Here is a 21,051-nt window from a genome sequence, read left to right as displayed (position 1 = left end):
GGTTAAAATTAAAGCTACTTTTCCTTATTTTTAACAATTTATCAAGTGTTGCATTTGTAAAATACTATCAACTTTGGACACATTATAGCATTAGGTATAATAATTAGTTCTTAAATAATAGTTTAATCAATGCTCAATGAGCTCCAATGGCTACTTAAGAAAAATTACTCATTCATTGTACGTGAGATTTATCCAAAGTTTTTCTTCCATATGGATGGATCATGCATGTGTAGTTAATTACTAAAAAATAATACTTTTTTTGCAAAATTTACAATTTAATCGTAATATTTTAGTTTTATTTTTATAAACTTAGTCACATGAAGCTTGTGTGGCCGGTCGACGCTACATACTATATATCACTTTTAATTTTTATTAGTCAAATCAGTTTTAGATGTCAGTTTGTATAAAAATTGTGAGAGACTGTATGAAATTATAAAAAAAAACTAAAAAATTTTCATAAATTTATAAAAAATAAACGATTTTGCATGACATTTTAGAAATTAGAAAATTATGATTAACTTATAAATTTTACTAAATGTCGGTCATTTATTAAAATGAACTATATGATAAAAAAAAACAGTTCATTTCATTGTTTTACTACAAGATGATATATTTTTTGATTATATATGGTATAGATATGATTTCACCTTAATAGACCGATGCAGTTGCGTTTTGGAACATGGAACTTTCCTAAATTATCCAAAAAATTATTATTTGTTGCAAATGAGAATCAATGAATATTATCCATAATTATAAGATGTGATAACCCCATTAAATAATTCTCAACTAATCTAAGACCCACTATGTTTTTAACATGCATCTAGATTAGACGTTTTCCCATTCCTATTAATCAATGTATTTACCACATAATGCAGTACCAACACATTTAAAAGTTTAGATAGGGAAACTATTTTAGAGAACTCTGCCATTATATTTTAATCAATACGCATGGAAGTTGGTCCAAGTGGTAAGCGGCTTGGTATTGCTTAAGTAAGGTCTCGGGTTCGAGTCCTTGTGAATGCAGAAAATTCTCACTGGAAGACTCACCCACCATGCGGGTTTTTGATATTTGGGTGCTTCAAAGGCACCCAAAATTCTGAATCAGTGCCTCTTTCGGAATTAATTCCGAAAGAGTGCCTGATCCCACCCGTTCCGCATTCTAGGAATGCGGAACAGGTGGTGTTCCGCATTCCTAGAATGCGAAACGGGTGAGCAGCTGATTAACTTTTGTTAATCAGCTGCTTAAGCACGTTCCGCATTCTAGGAATGCGGAACGTGCTTCCCCAATGATTGGGGAGACAGATTTTTCTCCCCAATCATTGGGGCTGCAATGATTGGGCACTAAATGCCCAATCATTGCAGAATTTTAATTTTAAAAAAAAATATCATTTTAATATATATTAGATGAATATCCAGCTCAGCAACTCAGATCAGCTTCATGTCTCAGCAACTCAGATCAGCTTCACAGCAACTCAGATCAGCTTCATGTCCAGCTCAGCTAAACTTAGCAATTCACATTTCTGTTACAAAGTTAGTTAGTTTGTTTAGTTTGTTTTAGTCATAAACGGTATCGTTTTATAAACCGTTTATGTTTCATTATAGCCGTTAGACTGTTAGGAATCAGCAGCAATAAGGTAATGACAAGTGTCATGTACATTCCTTATACATACTGCTGAATTGTATTTCTTTCGTCTCTAATGAGAATTTCTCATCTTCTGCAATCTTTCTCTTCAACCTTCTTCTAATTCTAATATGGTATCAGAGCTTCAAATTACAAAATAATTCTTTCTTCGAATCAATTCATACAAATCAGTTGATCTTTAATTTCTATTTTGATTTCAGTTTCTTAAAAGTTAATTACTTCAATTTCTTGATTCAATTAGTTACAGATCAGTTTCTTGATTAGGGTTCTTTGTTTTTTTTCTCAATCAATCATTTGATTTCTTAAACCCTAACAATGTCAATTCCAGTTTTAGATTCAGATAACACTTCTAGTCCTTATTATCTTCATCCTAGTGAAAATCCGTCTTTGATTCTTGTTAGTCCACCTTTAAATGGGCAAAATTATCATTCTTGGTATCGTTCTATGAGAATGTGTCTTCTATCCAAAAATAAACTTAAATTTGTTGATGGAAGTATTGCAGTACCTCCTAAAGATAGTCAAATTTATCCAGTTTGGGAAAGATGTAATACTATGGTGCTTTCCTGGTTATTAAGGTCATTGTCACCTTCTATTGCACAGAGTATTCTATGGTTAGACAATGCTATGGATGTATGGAAAGATCTCTTTGATAGATTCTCTCAAGGCAATGCTGTTAGAGTGGCTGAATTACAAGAAGAGATATATGGATACAAGCAAAACAATTTGTCGGTAACTGATTTCTTTACTCAATTAAAAATTTTATGGGATGAGTATACTAATCTTAGATCTGTGCCTATATGTTCTTGTCATCCACAATGTAGTTGTAATGCATTGAAAACAGTCAAAGATTATCAAGAAAGTGACTATGTCATTAGATTTTTAAAAGGACTAAGTGAGAATTATGCAGTAGTTAAGAGTCAAGTGCTTATGATGGAACCACTACCTAAGATTAATAGAGTTTTTTCTCTTGCTCTGCAACATGAAAGACAATTAGGACTAAGTGGTGTTAATGGTCAGATCATAGAACCTTCTGTTTTTGCTGCTCAAGCTGTTAATTCTTATCAAAGGAGACCTACTTTTAATTCTTTCAATAATAGGAGTTTTAGGCCACCAATCAATAATTTTGGATCAGTTGGTAATAGCTTCAGGCCACAGGGGGGACAAAAGAAATTTTATACACCTAATAGTGGAAAACCTATTTGCAGTCATTGTGGTGCATCTGGACACACAATTGATATATGTTTTAAGAAACATGGTTATCCTCCTGGATTTACTCCTAGATTTAGACCTCAGAATTTTGTTAATCAAGTTGGGGAAGTTATAACTGAAGCACAAGAGAGTAATTTTTACATGAATCAAGATCAGTTTATGGATCAGTATGGGAATACTTATAATAATTCTGACTATTATAATGATAATTCTGCTGGGGTAAATACCAAAGTAGAAACTGGAATCAATAATCAGGATATGATTCAAAGTGGAATGAGTAGTCAGTTGGTTCAAAATGGAATGAGTAGTCAGTTGGCTCAGAATGGGACAAACAATCAGATGCACAATCCTCCAGTTTTTACTCAGGAGCAATATTCTCAAATTATGAATATGCTACATCAGAACAATAACAATCAAAATTCAGAATCACCAAGGATCAATACTGTCTCAACTAATTTTTCAAACAAAGTGGAACATGAAGGTACACAATTCTTATCTTATTCTTATTTTAAGAATTTTACTGCATGTTCATATGTTAGAAAGCCTGTGCATGATGTTAGAAAGCCTGTGTATGAAAATTTGTCTTGGATTATTGATTCTGGTGCCACTGATCACATTGTTTGTTCTTTGAATCAATTTACATCTTACACAATTGTTCATGATACCTTTGTCACATTACCAAATTCACAAAGGATTGCTGTTACTCATGTTGGTACTGTCAAGTTTAGCAAAGATTTTATTTTACATAATGTGTTATTTGTTCCAGAATTTGCTTTTAATCTAATTTCTACTAGTAAGTTGACTGCTCAGCATGATATATGTTTAATTATTCATAAGAATGTTTGTATTATACAGGACATCATCAATTGGAAGATGATTGGATTAGCTAAGCAAATTTATGGTCTTTATTATCTTGATAAAGATCAATTCAGAGAAAATAATGCTTCTGCTTGTGTTAATTCTGTTGGATCTGGCTGTTTAAATTCTTCTGGTTTGATTGAGACAATTGATGTAAATAGTTTGTGGCATTTTAGACTAGGACATTTGTCAAATGATAGGTTGAAATGTCTTCAGAACATTGATTCTTCTATTAAAATTCCTGCTAATAGTCATTGTAAAACTTGCCATTTATCAAAACAAAAGAAAATTCCTTTTCCCATTAGCAAGTCTGTAGTTATAAATTGTTTTGATCTTATTCATATTGACATTTGGGGGCCAGCAAGGATTTATTCATTATATGGTCATAAATATTTTTTAACTATTGTTGATGATAAAAGTAGATTTACATGGCTTTTTCTCTTAAAAGCAAAATCTGAAGCAAGAACTATTATTCAAAATTTCTGTATGCATATAGAAACACAGTTTAATACTAAAATTAAATGTATTAGGTCTGATAATGGTTTGGAATTTCACATGCCTAGTTTTTATGATTCTAAAGGAATTATTCATCAAACTACTTGTGTATATACTCCTGAACAGAATTCTGTAGTTGAAAGAAAACATCAACATATTTTGAATGTTGCTAGATCTCTTAAGTTTCAAGCTTTATTGCCTTTGAGTTTTTGGTCTGATTGTGTTTCTCATGCAGTGTACTTGATTAATAGAGTTCCATCTCTAATAATTGATAATAAAACACCATTTCAGATTCTTTATAATAAAGATCCTTCATTTGAAAATTTAAAGGTTTTTGGTTGTGTTGCATATGCTTCAACTATTTCTAATAATAGATGTAAATTTTCACCAAGAGCTACTGAGTGCATATTTCTTGGTTTTCCATCTCATACTAAAGGCTTCAGATTATATGATATTAAGGCAAAACAAGTAATTGTTTCCAGAAATGTTAGATTTTATGAACATTTGTTTCATTATAAAGATAAAAATTGTATGAATGAATCTGTTGATTGTTCTGATTATGTTTTACCTGCTAGGATTGATTCATTAAGTATAGATGTTTCTTTATCCAGTAATGATCTTAATGAAACACAAAGTACACTTGTTGGACCTAATCTAGAAGATGTTCCTGTCAGTAATATTTCAGAAATAAATCCTAATTTAACATCTATTAGAAAGTCATCTAGAACAGTAACTAAGCCAGCATATTTAAATGATTATGTTTGTAACAAGTCAAAGTCTAATGCTGTTATAATAACAACACCTCATGTGTTTGATAAAGTTTTTACATATGAAAATCTTGGCATACATCACAAAGTTTTTTCTGCTAAATTAGATATGCACACTGAACCAAAAACTTATAGTGAAGCAGTAAAGTTTGATTATTGGCAGGAGGCTATGAACAATGAAATAAAAGCTCTAGATCAAAATAATACCTGGACTATGACTAAGTTACCACAAGGAAAAACTCCTATAGGATGCAAGTGGATTTATAAGATTAAGTACAAAAGTGATGGTTCAATTGAGAGGTATAAGGCTAGACTTGTAGCAAAAGGTTATACACAACAAAATGGAATAGATTATATTGATACTTTTTCACCAGTAGCAAAAATGACTACCATTAGAACTGTCTTAGCATTAGCAGCATCTAAAAACTGGATTTTACAACAATTAGACATCAATAATGCATTCCTTCATGGGGATTTGCATGAGGAAGTATATATGCAGGTTCCTCTTGGTCTTCAGGCATCAGCTCTAGATATGGTTTGCAGGCTCAACAAATCACTTTATGGATTGAAGCAGGCCAGCAGACAGTGGAATCTCAGGCTTACTGAAGCTTTAATTTCTCAAGGATATCATCAAGCTAGTTCAGATTCTTCACTCTTCACCAAAAGAGAAAATCAATCATTTACAGCACTTTTAGTGTATGTAGATGATGTGATTTTAACAGGGAATGATATAAATGAAATCAGTCTGGTTAAAGCTTTTCTTCATGAGGAGTTCAAGATAAAAGATCTTGGATCTTTAAAATATTTTCTAGGATTGGAAGTAGCAAGGTCCAGCTCAGGTATTAACCTCTGTCAGAAGAAGTACACTGTGGACTTGTTGACAGAAACTGGGTTCATTGGATCCAAACCAACATCTACTCCAATGACTTCAGACACTAAGTTAATAAAGGAAGACAGTCCTGCTTATTCAGACATACAAGCCTACAGAAGACTAGTTGGTAAATTAATTTACTTGTGCAATACAAGGCCTGACATTTCCTTTCCAGTTCAACAGTTATCTCAATACCTGGATTGTCCAACAGAGAATCATTATGCTGCAATTTCAAGGGTGTTAAGATATCTGAAGAAGAATCCAGGACAAGGACTGTTGTTTCCTTCCACTAGTAATTTCACATTGAGAGCCTTCTCAGACTCAGACTGGGCAACTTGTCCAGACACAAGGAAGTCTATCACAGGCTATTGTGTGTTTTTTGGAGATTCATTAATATCCTGGAAGACTAAAAAGCAGGCTACAGTTTCAAAATCCAGTTCTGAAGCTGAATACAGAGCCTTAGCAAATGTAACTTGTGAGCTTCAATGGTTGACATATCTACTGAAAGATTTGAATGTTCAACTTTCAACACCAGCTTCAGTCTACTGTGACAACCAATCAGCTTGTCATTTAGCCCACAACCCAGTGTTTCATGAGAGAACGAAACACATTGAAATAGACTGTCACATAGTCAGGGAGAAAATCCAATCTGGTTTAATTCATCTATTTCCAATTGCATCTGAACAACAGTTAGCAGATTTCTTTACAAAACCGCTGCCACCTTCTCTGTTCATAAAGTTTGTCAGCAAGCTGGGGCTCCATGATCTGTACACACCAGCTTGAGGGGGGATATTAGATGAATATCCAGCTCAGCAACTCAGATCAGCTTCATGTCTCAGCAACTCAGATCAGCTTCACAGCAACTCAGATCAGCTTCATGTCCAGCTCAGCTAAACTTAGCAATTCACATTTCTGTTACAAAGTTAGTTAGTTTGTTTAGTTTGTTTTAGTCATAAACGGTATCGTTTTATAAACCGTTTATGTTTCATTATAGCCGTTAGACTGTTAGGAATCAGCAGCAATAAGGTAATGACAAGTGTCATGTACATTCCTTATACATACTGCTGAATTGTATTTCTTTCGTCTCTAATGAGAATTTCTCATCTTCTGCAATCTTTCTCTTCAACCTTCTTCTAATTCTAATAATATACACTATAAACTAAAAACAATTTAAAATAATAACAATATATTAATAATCGATTTAAATGCTTGTTTGATTTAACTGCTGATTTTAGCAAACACTTATAAAAAAAATTAAAAAATTAACAGACGATTTAAATATTTATTTTATTTAATTAATAATTTTAACAGACGCTTATAAAAAAAATAACAATTTTAACAAACGATTATAATATACAGAATATAGTAAACATACAACATATACTAAAATACAAAAATCGATAAATGAACAAAAATATGAAATCTAATCCTCATATCTACGAGTCCTCGGTCTCTGTATCCTCAAACCGTGAGTCTCTCGACGGTGCCGCGAGCTGTCTGTAATCGAGTGAAACTGTCTGGGTACCGGAGGGCTCTCGCCGCTGTCGTGGGCGTCCTCGTCCTGGACTGAATGCTGAACGTCTGCTGCTGGTGGTGCAGTACCGGTCTCCTCCTGTGTGGGCGGTAGGAGTCTAAAAGATGGAGGTGTGAGATCCGGTCGTGATAAAAGCTCCTCGTACGCCTCTGAACCGATCTCCGGACCGAAACTCATTCTCTCGCTAAGCGCCATATTAACCGGATGACCCCCGTGGTATTCTATTCCACACGGAGAACTCACAATACGGCCATCACACCATATCAACAAAGATATATTTGGACTCGTCATTTCTAATTAATAAACAACAAACATATCACCGTTATATTTAAAATGCGAATTTCAAATTAATAGCGTTAACATATCAATTGTAATTACTGTTACTTTATGTCTAATATTTTTTTTAAAATATTATAAAATTAAATTAAACATATCCTAATATAATTGTATGCAATAACAATTTACAATTAATTTTTTTAACAATTAACAATATTTTAATAAACTATAATAATTTTTTTATATTACACATACATTTCTAAATAACTATTAGGTTAAGGTTACATTTTTCTACATTATAAACTTTTTTATACATGTATTTCTAAATTATAATTAAAATTTAATATTTTTCTATTATAATTAAATTTATACATGCATTTCTAATATTTACAAATACTAAAATTATTTAAAGCAATAAATAAAATAATTAAACGTACTAACCTCTTGTAGTTCTCCAAAATAATTAGTATTAAATAAAATAACTTCTTAGCTCCAAAATATAGATTCGAAATAAAAGCACCTCGGTTCAAGATTTTTCCGCTCAAAATAATAACCGTCTCCCTCGAACTTTTACGTTTTTGATTTTTGGTTTCAACTTGTGAATGTGGTCTGCAGGAGAAGGCTCTTTTATAGCCTGGGTATTTAATGTGTTCCGCATTTGTCAAATGCGGAACACATTTATTACCGTTGGGAGCTGTCAGCTCCCAACGGTAAAGTCAGCGTGTTCCGCATTCTAGGAATGCGGAACACGCTTTAATCAGCTGATTACACATTAATCAGCTGATTAATGTGTTCCGCATTCCTAGAATGCGGAACACCACATGGTCCGCATTTTTAGAATGCGGACCATGTGGGACCAGGCACTCTTTCGGAATTAATTCCGAAAGAGGCACTGCTCCGGAATTTTGGGTGCCTATCAAAAACCCCCACCATGCCAGGTGTGCGACACGGATCGGATCCGGATTAGTTAGAGCGAAGCCTTGAAAACCGAATGGGCTTACCAAAAAAAATTATATTTTAATCATTCAAATAAAATATTCTCTAATACAAAGAATCAACTGATCTTGATTAAAAAATTCACCGAATTTAAAGAAAATGAAAGAACAAAAATTTGAGCTAATTATATATTTCCATGCATCAAACTTTTGTCTTCATGATCAAGTGAATTGATGTACTTTCTTATTCGTTAATGTTAAAATGAAGATAAGCAAATAATTAAAGAGGAATCCATTCATTAATTATTATTACTATTTTACATGGAAGAATTTTATAAAGATTACACTAATTAAACTTATGAATGTAATGATGCATGCAACTTTAATGTTTACATGGAGTATTTTTTTAAAGTGGGATTGCCACTACTTTTATTTATTTAATTATTTTATTTAATGGGCTGCTTAGGTTCTTGATTTGTTAAATTAAGTGGGGTTACCATGATCATGATTGATTTTTGGCTGTTTTCATTTTTCAAGCAACTTTCAAAGTTAAATTCCTTTCATTTTAATTTAATTGATTCTTCCTTGCTAGCTTATAATTATAAGATGTTAAATGGATGGGCCTATATTGCATTGTGTTTTATACTTTATAGTTTAGCAATATGAAAGAAAAAATTTGAATCTTATATTATAAATATTTAAAAAATTATAGATATAAAAACATATATTTATTTCTGAATTTTATAAGATATTTGTCTTTCTACGAATTTTATTTTCTATTTACATAATTTTTGACTAAATAGAAAGGGAGTTAGAGAGCAATGATTCAAAACAAAATATGTATATTTTATCTAATAATTAAATCATAATTAATTTTTTAATGTAGCTTATTTTAAATTTATTCATCCAGTATTCAATCATCATTTTTATATCAAATAATTTAAATTTAAATCAGCCAAGACCACATATGTGGTAGAAGTCTCCTAATTAAATTTTCACGTTACTTTATATTCAAGACTCAAACTTCATATTTAGTTATAAATCTATTCCAATTGACTTAATTAAATTAAATTATTCATTTTACTCTTTATCTTTTTTAAATAAATTCGTTTAAACATCTATAATGATCTGAATAAATAAACAATTATCTACTTTCCCTACTCAATTATATCAAGTTTTCAACCCCAAAAAACAATGCATAACATAAAAAAAATAAGCATGGATAATGTACTTGAGAGGAATTTACCAAAAGGCTTAGAAGAGGAGGCATTAGTGCTAATTCCACTTTAAATAAAGGCTTGATACTATGTAATTAAACATATAGAACAAGGGCCACCACCTATATAAGGTTGAGTGGGATATTGTTGGAATCTTTTGTCACAACATAAAACTTCAAGAAAAAAAATTAAGCACAAGAATGAGTACATGTTCCCTCCATGGATAGAAATATTAACATTGTCTAAAATAATTTAATAAAAATACAGAAATTTGTTTCCATATTTTAAAATTACATTAAGTATTTATACTTTTCTCAAACGGTTTAATTAAAAATAGTTTATATTTATATTATTTTAAAGAAATTGTTAATTAAAGCGGAACATACTAGATATTTTGAACTCAAATAAAACACATATAAGTAGCTAGGGAAGACAATAATTCCAAAAGCTGAGTAGTCATAAAATCATCTTTACTTATCTGTAAAGCCTTTTAAAGCGGGGTAATATGATGACAAAATTCCTCTTGATATGGATCATATACATAATTGCTTACCTTTATAAAAAAAAATTAATTATTGTAAGGGAAATTATTTTAAAAAAATATATTATTGTAATGGAACTAAATTTGATACATTAAAGTTTTTTTTTTTTTTTTTGATGCAGATACATTAAAGTTAATATGTGATGTCATTGAAACAAAACCGAAAATTGATGGATTCCACTATGATTTGGTGAACCAGTTCTCTTTTTGGTACGCGTCATATGAAGAAAACTGTAAGGATACAGTTGAGGCTTTATACTACTCCAAAACACTACAAAAACATCTGTCAAATTGTAACGTATTTATAAAAACTTTATGACGAATTTGTAGTTGTGACAAAATTAATATAGAATTGTTTGTCACTTTATAAAATCACAAATCACTCGTAAATTTTTGTGATAAAAAAATTATCACAAGCTAGTAACGACGTGAGATCGTCATGAATTTAATGACAGGTTTGTGAAAAAAATCTGTCACCGAGCATTTGTGAGAAAATATTAATTATAAATTCGTCATAAATTTATAATAAAACAATAACCGCTATAAATTTATATTTATGGGATGTCTTCGAAAATGAGAGGATGTTTCTTTTTATAGATGAAGGAAGACCCCAACTTTTATTGCCTGAGCAATGTGCGATAATATCACGATCCGAAATTATTGACCGTGACCAGTGTTAGGGAATGTGTGTGGGAGTTCCGAAATCCATAGTCAACGTAAGCGGATAACAAACATTAATCATGATCCATGAGCATGTATAAATAAACCAATGTTCGGTGGCAACCGACACACCAATAACATACAATTCAACAATGATAATGGTATAAATATACGGCACAATTTCGAGACTCCAATCATGCATGGCATAAAAATGTCATAGTATCTAAATCATACAAAAATAATCATGCCATAATACAACCATCAATATCATTTGGACAAACCCGAAAAATAACCATCCTAAAACAATATAACACTACTGCTAATACTACTGCGGTCTAGAGTATAAATGTTTAACCATATAATTACTATAAAATACTTTCGAGGAGTTAGAGTCGAAAGGAATACAACGCCCTCAAAACTTAAACCTGAAAGTGGGGACAACAACGGGACCAGATAATACTGAGTGAGTTCATATTATTATAAACAATTAATAAAATTAAAACATCCAAAACACAAGAAAATATAGTTTACCATTATGGATATTAGTCGAAACGCTAAACCACAATATGACATAATATATAAATCAATCTAAGTGTATATCGATGAGACGTATTCTCAAACCGATCCTCAGATGTCACTCAAACCACAATGTGTCCTCACTAACGGCGAGACGTGTCTTCAACCATAATATTCATATCTATATATACTAATGATCAATACCGATGTGCACACAGTCCTAATGACGCCCATTAGATAGTATATTCCAACCAAATCCATAATAATATATAATAATACATACTCACTCACGCAATCAATCGATACATATTAACCAAACAATTTGTATCAAATATACAATAGCATTCGAGTCTTAGTTGTGTTTCTAAATTCATTTCCAGAAATCCATATTTAAATTCAAAAGGTTATTTTCAAAATATAATTCCCTATATTATTAGAAAACCAATTTTGCCGAGTTCCTATAACTCCTAAGTCTAAATCACAATTTTGTGAGACTCAAGTCAATCCCGTAATAACTATAAAAATACGTTAATACAACATTTCGTAAACCCAGAAAACACATTTAAACATATTCTCATTAGGTAACAAAAGAGCACAACATACCCATAACTCAAACCAATCCAAATATTAAACAAATACATGTGGGTAACACATAATCAAACAAAAAGACTGTCCAAAATACATAGCATGTAAGACATATGGCAAACATGAATCTCAACCCAATCAAATAATTCCAAGCCAAATCACACAAACCCCGGCATGGAATTCCTCTAAAAGAAACTAATCAACATTGTCCAAAGCATAAATTGTATGCTTTCCGATGTTACCTTCTTTAACATTATATTTGAAGACATTTTATCATTCTACTAGTTTGAGTTTCCTACTTCTTTTTCCAAGTCAGTATAACTCTAAAAACTTCATCCTTCGATTTCATAGTATTCATCCATGATCGGTAGAGTAATCATTGACGAAGGTAACATAATACTGTTTTTTGCCTATTGGTGTTGGTTTGGAAGAGCCTCACACATCAGAGTGAACTTAATCCAAAATAACTTAATATAGTGGATTGTAATGCCAAACTTCACCTTTGTCCTCTTACCATTCACACAATGCTCATATTACAGGGACGTGGTTCTTCAATAATCCTTGAGTTGTAAGAACCTTCAAAGATTTTTCACCGACATATACTAAACAATATGTTATAAAGTGGTTTCTTATAGCTCCTTATCATTACTAGAAGTTACTACATCAGTCCCAATAATTTCATTATCCTAGTAGTAGTAGTACAAATTATTAGTATTTTGAATTCTTCTTATGGCACTAAGTGCACCATATATTACTTTGATTGCTCCATTTACTTTATTCATAATGAATCCCTTTGATTCAACGATTTCTACATATATTAGATTTTTCATAAATTTGATACATAACAAAACATCTTTTAGAATCCTTATTGATTCGTCATAATTCCTCAAATGAATTGATCCAATTCTTTTTATCATACAAAGATTATCACTTGTAGTGCAAATAGCTCCACTTTCTAACTCTTTAAAATAATAATTCCTGATTGGGATATATATGATGACTACAACCTAAATTTAGAAGATGTGCAGTATGAGTAATTATCGATAACACAAAAACTAATGAAAGATATAAACATTCAAAACAAAGATAATATTTTCATTGTCGGATTTGATTTTATGTTTTAGTTTGGGACTATCTCTCTTTCAGTGCCCTTTTTCTCGATAAAAGCCACATTCATTTTTTTTTTTGCTGGAATTTCGATCTCCCTTTTTTCCCTTTCATTCGCTTTTCTGAATGGACTCTAATCACCGGAGCTTTTGTTGCACTGCTAGTAATTTTTTTTGTTATCTTTTCTTCTCAATTTATAACTATATAATTCAGCACAAACTTCATTAAAAGATATTTCAACCTTTTCATGAAGAAAAGTAGTTTCACGAAACTCAAACTCTTAATGAAGAGTTCCCAACAACATTGTCAAATACTCATTATCCAAAGTCACATCCAAATTAATTAAAATATGTGGTATAATTATTCATAGTAACATCAACGAAATACATGAATTTAAGAACTTCTTCTTCATGTGAACGTTATTCAGAATATTCTTCTTCAATAATTTTTCCTCTAATGCTTTTTCATAATCTACTTGTAGGTGCTTCTATCTGGAAAGACATGATGGATTTGTACCACATACTAAAGGATTGATACTACTCCATTCTCTCTCTTCGACGCCTTTTGATTATTTTTTTCAATAGCGATATTTAGATCTCGCTAAATTAAAGCGTCTAAAATCTTATTTTGCCATATTGTCGAAATAACTTGTATCATCAAAAAATTTTACTGCAGGTTTTGCATTGGATATAGTCGTTCTCATCGAGAAAGGTTATCCATGTAGAAATATATTTTTGTTTTTTTGTCATTTCTACTCCAATTTCTATTTAATGTCTAACTGATTATGCCAAGAGTAAAACTTTATCTATAAAACCAATTATGCATAATTCAAATAATTATACCAGGAGTTAAGTATTATGTCAAATAATTACACTAGAAATAATTCAAGAAAATTATTAGAGAGTTACAAAAAAACAAAAATATATTTCTAGTGTAATTATTTAAATGATGCCTTTGTAACAAAAAAACAAAAATATTATATCATAATTTATAACTCTCATTTAGGCTAGCTGTAGCGATAAATATTTAGGCTAGCTGTAGCGATTAATATCATAATTTATCGCTACAGCTAGCCTAAATGAGAGTTATTAAATAAGAAATAAAGAGAACACTAAAAAATTAATGAGGTTTGATGCTCAAAATTACAAGTGAACAATATCAATAAATCAAGTAATAAAGTGGTAAGTAAATGTCAAATTCTCAGAAAATTGAATTTAGTACCAAAATAGTCATTAATTATTATTTGAACTAACGAATGTTTGATTGGTGAGAATTTTATTTAAATTAATAAAAACAGAAAATAAATGATAAATAAAAACAATAATAACAAACAACCTACAATATTACTTTCGTATGGATTATCGATACCTTAAAAATATAAATCATATCAATCAATTTTAATTGTTACATGTAATGAAGAATAGATCGAAGGTTGCTAATTCCACTTTTTGGTCCGAACTAGCCTATTGATTGTAACATGTTTCCCTCGAATCGTTTTTACTGTCACGGCTTAGAAAAAAATATAAAATCAATGATAATTATAATCAAAACACTAAGAATAATTTATCCATATAGACAAAATAACGCAAACAAAGTGGTTTTACTCATATTTTGTAATTATGTCTTGGTTACCTTTTCCGATTAAATTGCTTAATTCTCATCTTCACAATTCAATCTAGTATCATATAATTGTTAGCTACTCAATTACAAACATTAATATCAATAACTAAGATTGTATTAACAAAGAAAGATATGTATTTAGTTTTTAAATTTTAAATCTAGCATCCATACTACTTACAATTTTTCAAGTCAAAAAATTTAGTTAGACATGCTTAAATTAACTAAATAATAATTAATAATAAACATGTCTAAAAAAATTAATTGAAGTAAAAATACTTAGATAAAAGTTGAAATATACTGAACACAAAACCTACGATTCAACATTTCGAAGGTTTTAGATCTCAAAACTAGATCTAATGACTAAAAGGAAATTAACCGAAACACAAATTGTTTGTAAACTAAAAACAGTGAAAAACTAGATCTAAAGCTAACTAATAACATATTCTTGAGATAAAGTCTATTTATAGAGGTTTTGAATTTAAATTTTTCTTTGAGTCATTCTCCGTTTAGAATTAGGATTAAGTGTTAAATATATAGAGAAAAACTTATGAACCAATTTGGACTATGATCTTTGATGTTCTCAACATTTTAGAAATAGAATATTCTATATTTTATGTTGTAAAAGAAGTCCAAACCAAATTAGAATTGATCCATGATGGATTTATCGCGTTCCGGATAAATTTAGTGCATTCAGAATTGATTCCGGACGAGTAGAGCATCATTGCTGCTCGGTAGAAATTAAGGAGCTCGGTAAGACTGTTTTCCAGAGCCGATTCCTTCCAAGATTATGATCCTGCCGCTCGGCGGGATGTGCATCCTCGGCAGAATTATATTTCAGTAAGACCACCAATTTCGGAAAGTCATAATTTTTTGCACACACCTCCAAATAACTTGGTTCTTAATTCCATGAAAATTTTGAGATATATATTTTCTATCTTATGGAGAACATAAATTCATCAGAGATCTCTAAATATTCCAAAATATCCAATCAATAAAGAAGGGTCAAATCTGTAAGCAATCTAATGGGACGTGCAATTTGTCAATCTTCAAAATATCATAAGTTGAGTTATACAACTCCTAATAATGTAATTCTAGATGTTTTGGAATTTTAGGATGTCGAATACAATTCATATGAATAACACTATCTCATTAAGGTCTTGAAGAAGGACCAAAATGTCAGTTTATAAAGAAGGATCTATTTGACATATTTTTTTCGTTCATTTGTGATTTCCTTTAATATTTGGTTCATGACTTTCTTGCATAAATTACCTACAAAATAACACCTTAACGAGCTTAATTTTCTCAAAATAATACATAATGCACATATTATACTTAAAAAAATACTATACAAATTAAGTGTATCAAGTTTCAACCAAAATGGCTTACATCCTCTAGCACTAACAAAATACTTAAGTAATGTTAGTAAGAGAATACGAACTAGAAAAAGGAAATAACGTGAAGTGAAGTCTTTAGAAGTTTATTAGGCTTGTTTGTGGGATGCCTTATAAAATTAGGGAATGCTTTCTTTTATATATGAAAGGAAACCCTACCTTTTGTTGTCTAAGTAATATGGGACAAAAATGAGTCAATCTCAAGATTTATTCCAACACAATTTAAGACTCTATTTTTCAAATGTTTGAAACGTTATGATTGTGGTGCTTTTCTCCTTCCTTCCTATGAGTATTAATATGGGGTGCTACTCTAATTTTTTGGTTCTTCCGTCTTATGTGAATTATCTATTTATGTGTTTTCTTACATCATCCACGTCGATGAACTTCTATATCAATATTACAATTTCCTTATAGATTTTGTGATTTTTTAATCTTAACTTATCTCCTAATATGCCCAACCTCATTTCTCACTTCAAGACTTGTACTATTGTATCATTATTGAACTTCTCGATCTTTGTTGCTCTGTTGTAGTCTCTCAATATGGCATTTTAGTGATTCTCTTTCATATGTCTATACAACTGTTATATTGGCGATTGTATAGTTTTTGATGTGGGGTGTGGATTAGATGGCGGTGTTAGTAGTCTCTCTAGCATTTTCTTATGTGCTGAGTGGTATTTGAGAATCTTGTTCAACCACGTCCTCCTACATCTAATTATAGGTTTTAGAATAAGGAAAGATTTGTTATTTCCACTAACATCACCAAATGATGGATTATAGTATGCCAAATGTATCTTCTGACATTAGATTCTCTCAAGAAAACAGTTACAATGAGTTTGGACTTTTACATTCAAAGTCCATTATAAATGCTTGATGGAATTCGAAATCCAGAATAAGTATAATGAACTAAGTCATACAGGATCCGCTCGTTAAGGCGAATCCAAAGACTCACCCTAGGCGAATGCCCAAAGATAACAACACCAGAGTCCTAGAGAATTCATCGTGACTGAAGACTGCTCGAGGATTTACCTTAACCCCCCAGTAAAGCCGAATCCCGTAGGAATCTGTAAGATCCAGAATCGAGTCCAAAGCGCGTCGCGAAAGACCTGATTACACAGAAACATAATAAGCATTCTAGAAGACCAGATTTCACGGAATCACTTTCCTATTCCAACTCCTACAAGGTATTCATCATACATTATATAAAGATATGCGGTATGCTAAAAATAGATTTATATTCAATACGCAAATACGCTGCTTGAACTTAATATCGGCTTAAGAATCGGAGAGTTAATCGGACAACTAACATATGATTGACCATCTACCCTATTTTACAGGTTTAATCTACGATTAAGAAGGCAAACTCCATCGACGTGTAAATCAATAAGAGTAGAATAGACAATTAATATCTAATAAATGCTTAGTTAATGAAATAGTTGAGATACTAGCAAATAAAATGTTCTTACACATAACTTTATAATGTAGCTGATGCTATCATAAAAATAAAGTATTAAAACATTACATAACTTTTTTAATTGTATAATTAAATTAACTTTTTAATATCTTCTATAATGAATTAAAAAATTTATATATGTATTCTTTAAAGTTTCACTTTATTTTGTTTTATATATATATATATATATAATGTTAAATAATTAACTTTTACTATACAATTTTACATACCAATTAAATAATTTTAGGAATTGAATTAAAATTGTTATCAAATTTCAAATTTTAAAATTGAAATGAAATTATTTTAAGTAAAAGTCTTGGTTAGATTTGTAAAATAGTTAAAAATATTCAAACTTTTAAGATGATTAAACTTGCATTTAATGTAAGTTTTTTTGTTTGTTTTTTTTGTTAGAAAATAACCAAAAAAACTTTATTGATAAACACTAAAAGAGAATACAACTAACTCCCCTAAACAACACAAGGGAGCAAATAAAACAGCAAGAGCAGCTCAAGCTAAGAAATTAAAAAAAGAGAAATTTTAGGTAAACTCGATCAGTCACGTCATTTATGAACTAAATTTATCATATAATGACACGTTATTAAAATGATGATAATCTTGTAATATTATTATTCAAATGTGTGAATAAGTAATGAACAAATTTACAAGATTGTCATCATTTTAATAATGTGTCATTATGTGATAGGCTTAGTTCACAGATGACGTGGTGGACCGAGTCTACTTAAAAATATCTCCTAAAAAAACAAAAACACAAACAAAAACACAAACACAATCGTAGATGAAAGAATTAACAAGAAGGGAGGGAGACAATGAAGATCAGGCAGATTATAAAGTATTGGATTTGTTGGTCCAGAGTAGTCAAAATTAAATAAATAAAAAGTAGATGTGATGCATAATATAAATTGAATTCTTTTTTTTTATTTATTTATTTATGGGGAACTAAAGTCCAAAAACAATAGAAAGTGGAATTTAATGCAATGTTGGTTCTATTATGAATCAGAAACAGAGAAATGAAAGTAAGAAATTTTGGAAGTTTAGCAGAGGCAGCCTGGCCCCAGAAATTGTGGATTATGATGTGGTCCTAAGGGATTATACGTATTTCCTTTCTACATTCAGAGTAGTGCCCATGAGAAGATTGTAGAAAAAATAAAATAAAATAAGGATCAATATCTAAATACTCCTAAATCTTAAAAATTAAATCTTAAACCCCGAAACTTTAGCGAGGAGTAAAATAAAATTAAAAATATTTGGAATTTAAAAAAAAAAACAATTAAAACAGCTTAGGAGAATTTTATATATTTTTTGTCGGAGGAGAATTTTATATAAAAGAAATTATTGGTCGCTTTTTATAAAAAGAAAAGGTAAAATATCTTAAAAGACATCCATCTTTTAGCCCTTTTCAATTATATCATGACTCTTTAAAATCGTTAATTTTATTCAAATATCCACTTTTCACTTTAAATTGTATCCAATTTTGTAAATTGGACTCTTTCACATTCGAATTTAAAAAAAAATCTTATGAATGACTTATTTGAGCTCTTTTTTAGTTAAAAAAATTCAAAACGAATGATTTATTAGAATTTTTTTTGAACAAAAAGAGATCAATTTATCTTTTGTGGATACAATTAAAAAAGAAAAGTGTATATTTGAATAAAATTGGCAATTTTATAAGTTCAGGTTATAATTGCGAAGAGATTAAAATGTGGATATTTTTTAAAAATATTTTTTCTAAAAAAATGAATCATATAGTATAATCTTCTAAATGTCCTCTCTATCCTTTTTCCGTCATTATAAATTTACTAAAGAAATTAGAAATTAAAAAGAGCCATTATCTATACTATATATAAAAGTACGGATGGGGGGGGACAGACATTTTTACAGTAATACCCTTAATAATGATTCAATATATTTTTTAATCCAACCAAAACTCTAACTTTTCTATATTGTAAATTTCCTTAATAATAGCTCTCTTTAAAAATATTGTAAAGTTGATTTACGGCATTACAAAAAGAAGCCTAATATGAATTATGGCAAAACCCATGCGGAGGCCCCTGTACTTTATCTCTTTTGTTCAAGAGGCCCCTGAGGCAAAGTTTGTCATGTCTGAATCCCTGTACTTGTCATAATCCTGATTTTAAGGCCCTTTAATGGACGGAATTCGGCAAGTGTGTCTCACACCCTGTTAGTTAACGGGGGAAAATAGGATGTGGCATCATTTCTTATAAATTGAGATCTACATGGCATCACAATTTAATAGAATATGGTAAATCAAAATACTTTTATGACAAAATGATAATTTTGCCATATTCTTCCTCTTTAACAATTGCCACCTTGCTTTCTTCTTCATTACCTCTTTAATGGCAGCTCGTTTTTCATTTTGCTGAGAAATGAAGTAAAAGCTACAGGAGTGAAAACCCATAAAAAGTGATTAATCTTAACCTACATTCGATTATTTTCGAGGCTTGAATATTCGGCACATTGGTTTGTCCGTCGCTCGACTTGGTGAATCTGCTTCATTCTTTTCAAGAAACTCGCTGCTCCTTTCTTTTTCCTTGTGCCGCTTCCATTTTGTTCCATTCTTTTATCTCCAGGGAATCGTGTGAGCTAAGTTCATTACCACCGTATCAGTGCTTTATTTCTCCATTTTTGTTTTGGTGCTGTTATTCATATGACAAAAGACTGATCCAGATCTAGAACCACAACTTGTTTTGGTGGGTTTTACTTTTGTTTCCTTTGTTATCACTTATGTATGTGATTAGATGAAATAACAAAACAACCTTCCATGATTAGTAAAGAACAAAACAGAGGCTACTTTTAATTAAATTTAATATCCATTTTATTTGGATTTTCTTAGTGATTTGACCCATAACCATTTTTATACAAGCTGAAAGCACATATCTTGGTTGTAGATGCTGCAAGCAAAAACAGGTTGGGGGTTCTAAGATTTTTGAACCGTATGATGTGGAGAGTTAACTTTAATATCTGTAATTGATTTTCTCAGAATACAGTTCATGGAAGGAAGATTGTGGCAGTAGAAGATGATGGCAAAATGTTATTAAAAGTCCTCATATTTTACATGTATTTTATGTGCTATTAATGAGGGTAGAAAGTAAAAATTTCAGAACAATTTTTTCGCACACTCTCACATGACGAGAGTGAGATACACTTGCCAAATTCCGTCCATTAAAGGGCTTTAAAATCAGGATTATGACAAGTACAGGGACCCAAACATAACAAACTTTGCTTCAGGGGCCTCTCGAACAAAAGAGATAAAGTATAGGGGCCTCCTCATGGGTTTTGCCATGAATTATTCACATAAATTAGATAGTAGCAAAATCAAAAGAAGACTCCTAACATAA

General features: G+C 30.6%; 1 protein-coding gene across 1 annotated transcript; it reads left to right on the top strand.

Moving 5' to 3' along the window:
* The first annotated feature begins 1,957 nt into the window (after nt 1–1,957).
* Nucleotides 1,958–5,117, top strand: LOC126668656 (uncharacterized). The gene is made up of 2 exons (XM_050361844.1): nt 1,958–4,933; nt 5,079–5,117. The coding sequence occupies exons 1-2, from the start codon at nt 1,958–1,960 to the stop codon at nt 5,115–5,117; spliced, it is 3,015 nt and encodes a 1,004-aa protein (XP_050217801.1).
* The last annotated feature ends 15,934 nt before the right edge of the window (nt 5,118–21,051 follow it).

This window comes from Mercurialis annua, linkage group LG2 (genome assembly GCF_937616625.2).
Source record: "Mercurialis annua linkage group LG2, ddMerAnnu1.2, whole genome shotgun sequence".
Classification (NCBI taxonomy): Eukaryota; Viridiplantae; Streptophyta; class Magnoliopsida; order Malpighiales; family Euphorbiaceae; genus Mercurialis; species Mercurialis annua.
Note: the sequence above shows the minus strand (reverse complement) of the source record. Positions and strands in the feature narration are given on the sequence as shown.

What these genes read in the sequence shown, in the direction of transcription:
- LOC126668656 (XM_050361844.1), top strand. Translation starts at nt 1,958, where the DNA reads ATGTCAATTCCAGTTTTAGATTCAGATAACACTTCTAGTCCTTATTAT. An exon ending in TTAGAAAGTCATCTAGAACA is followed by an intron (nt 4,934 to 5,078) that starts GTAACTAAGCCA and finishes CTGCTAAATTAG; the next exon opens with ATATGCACACTGAACCAAAA.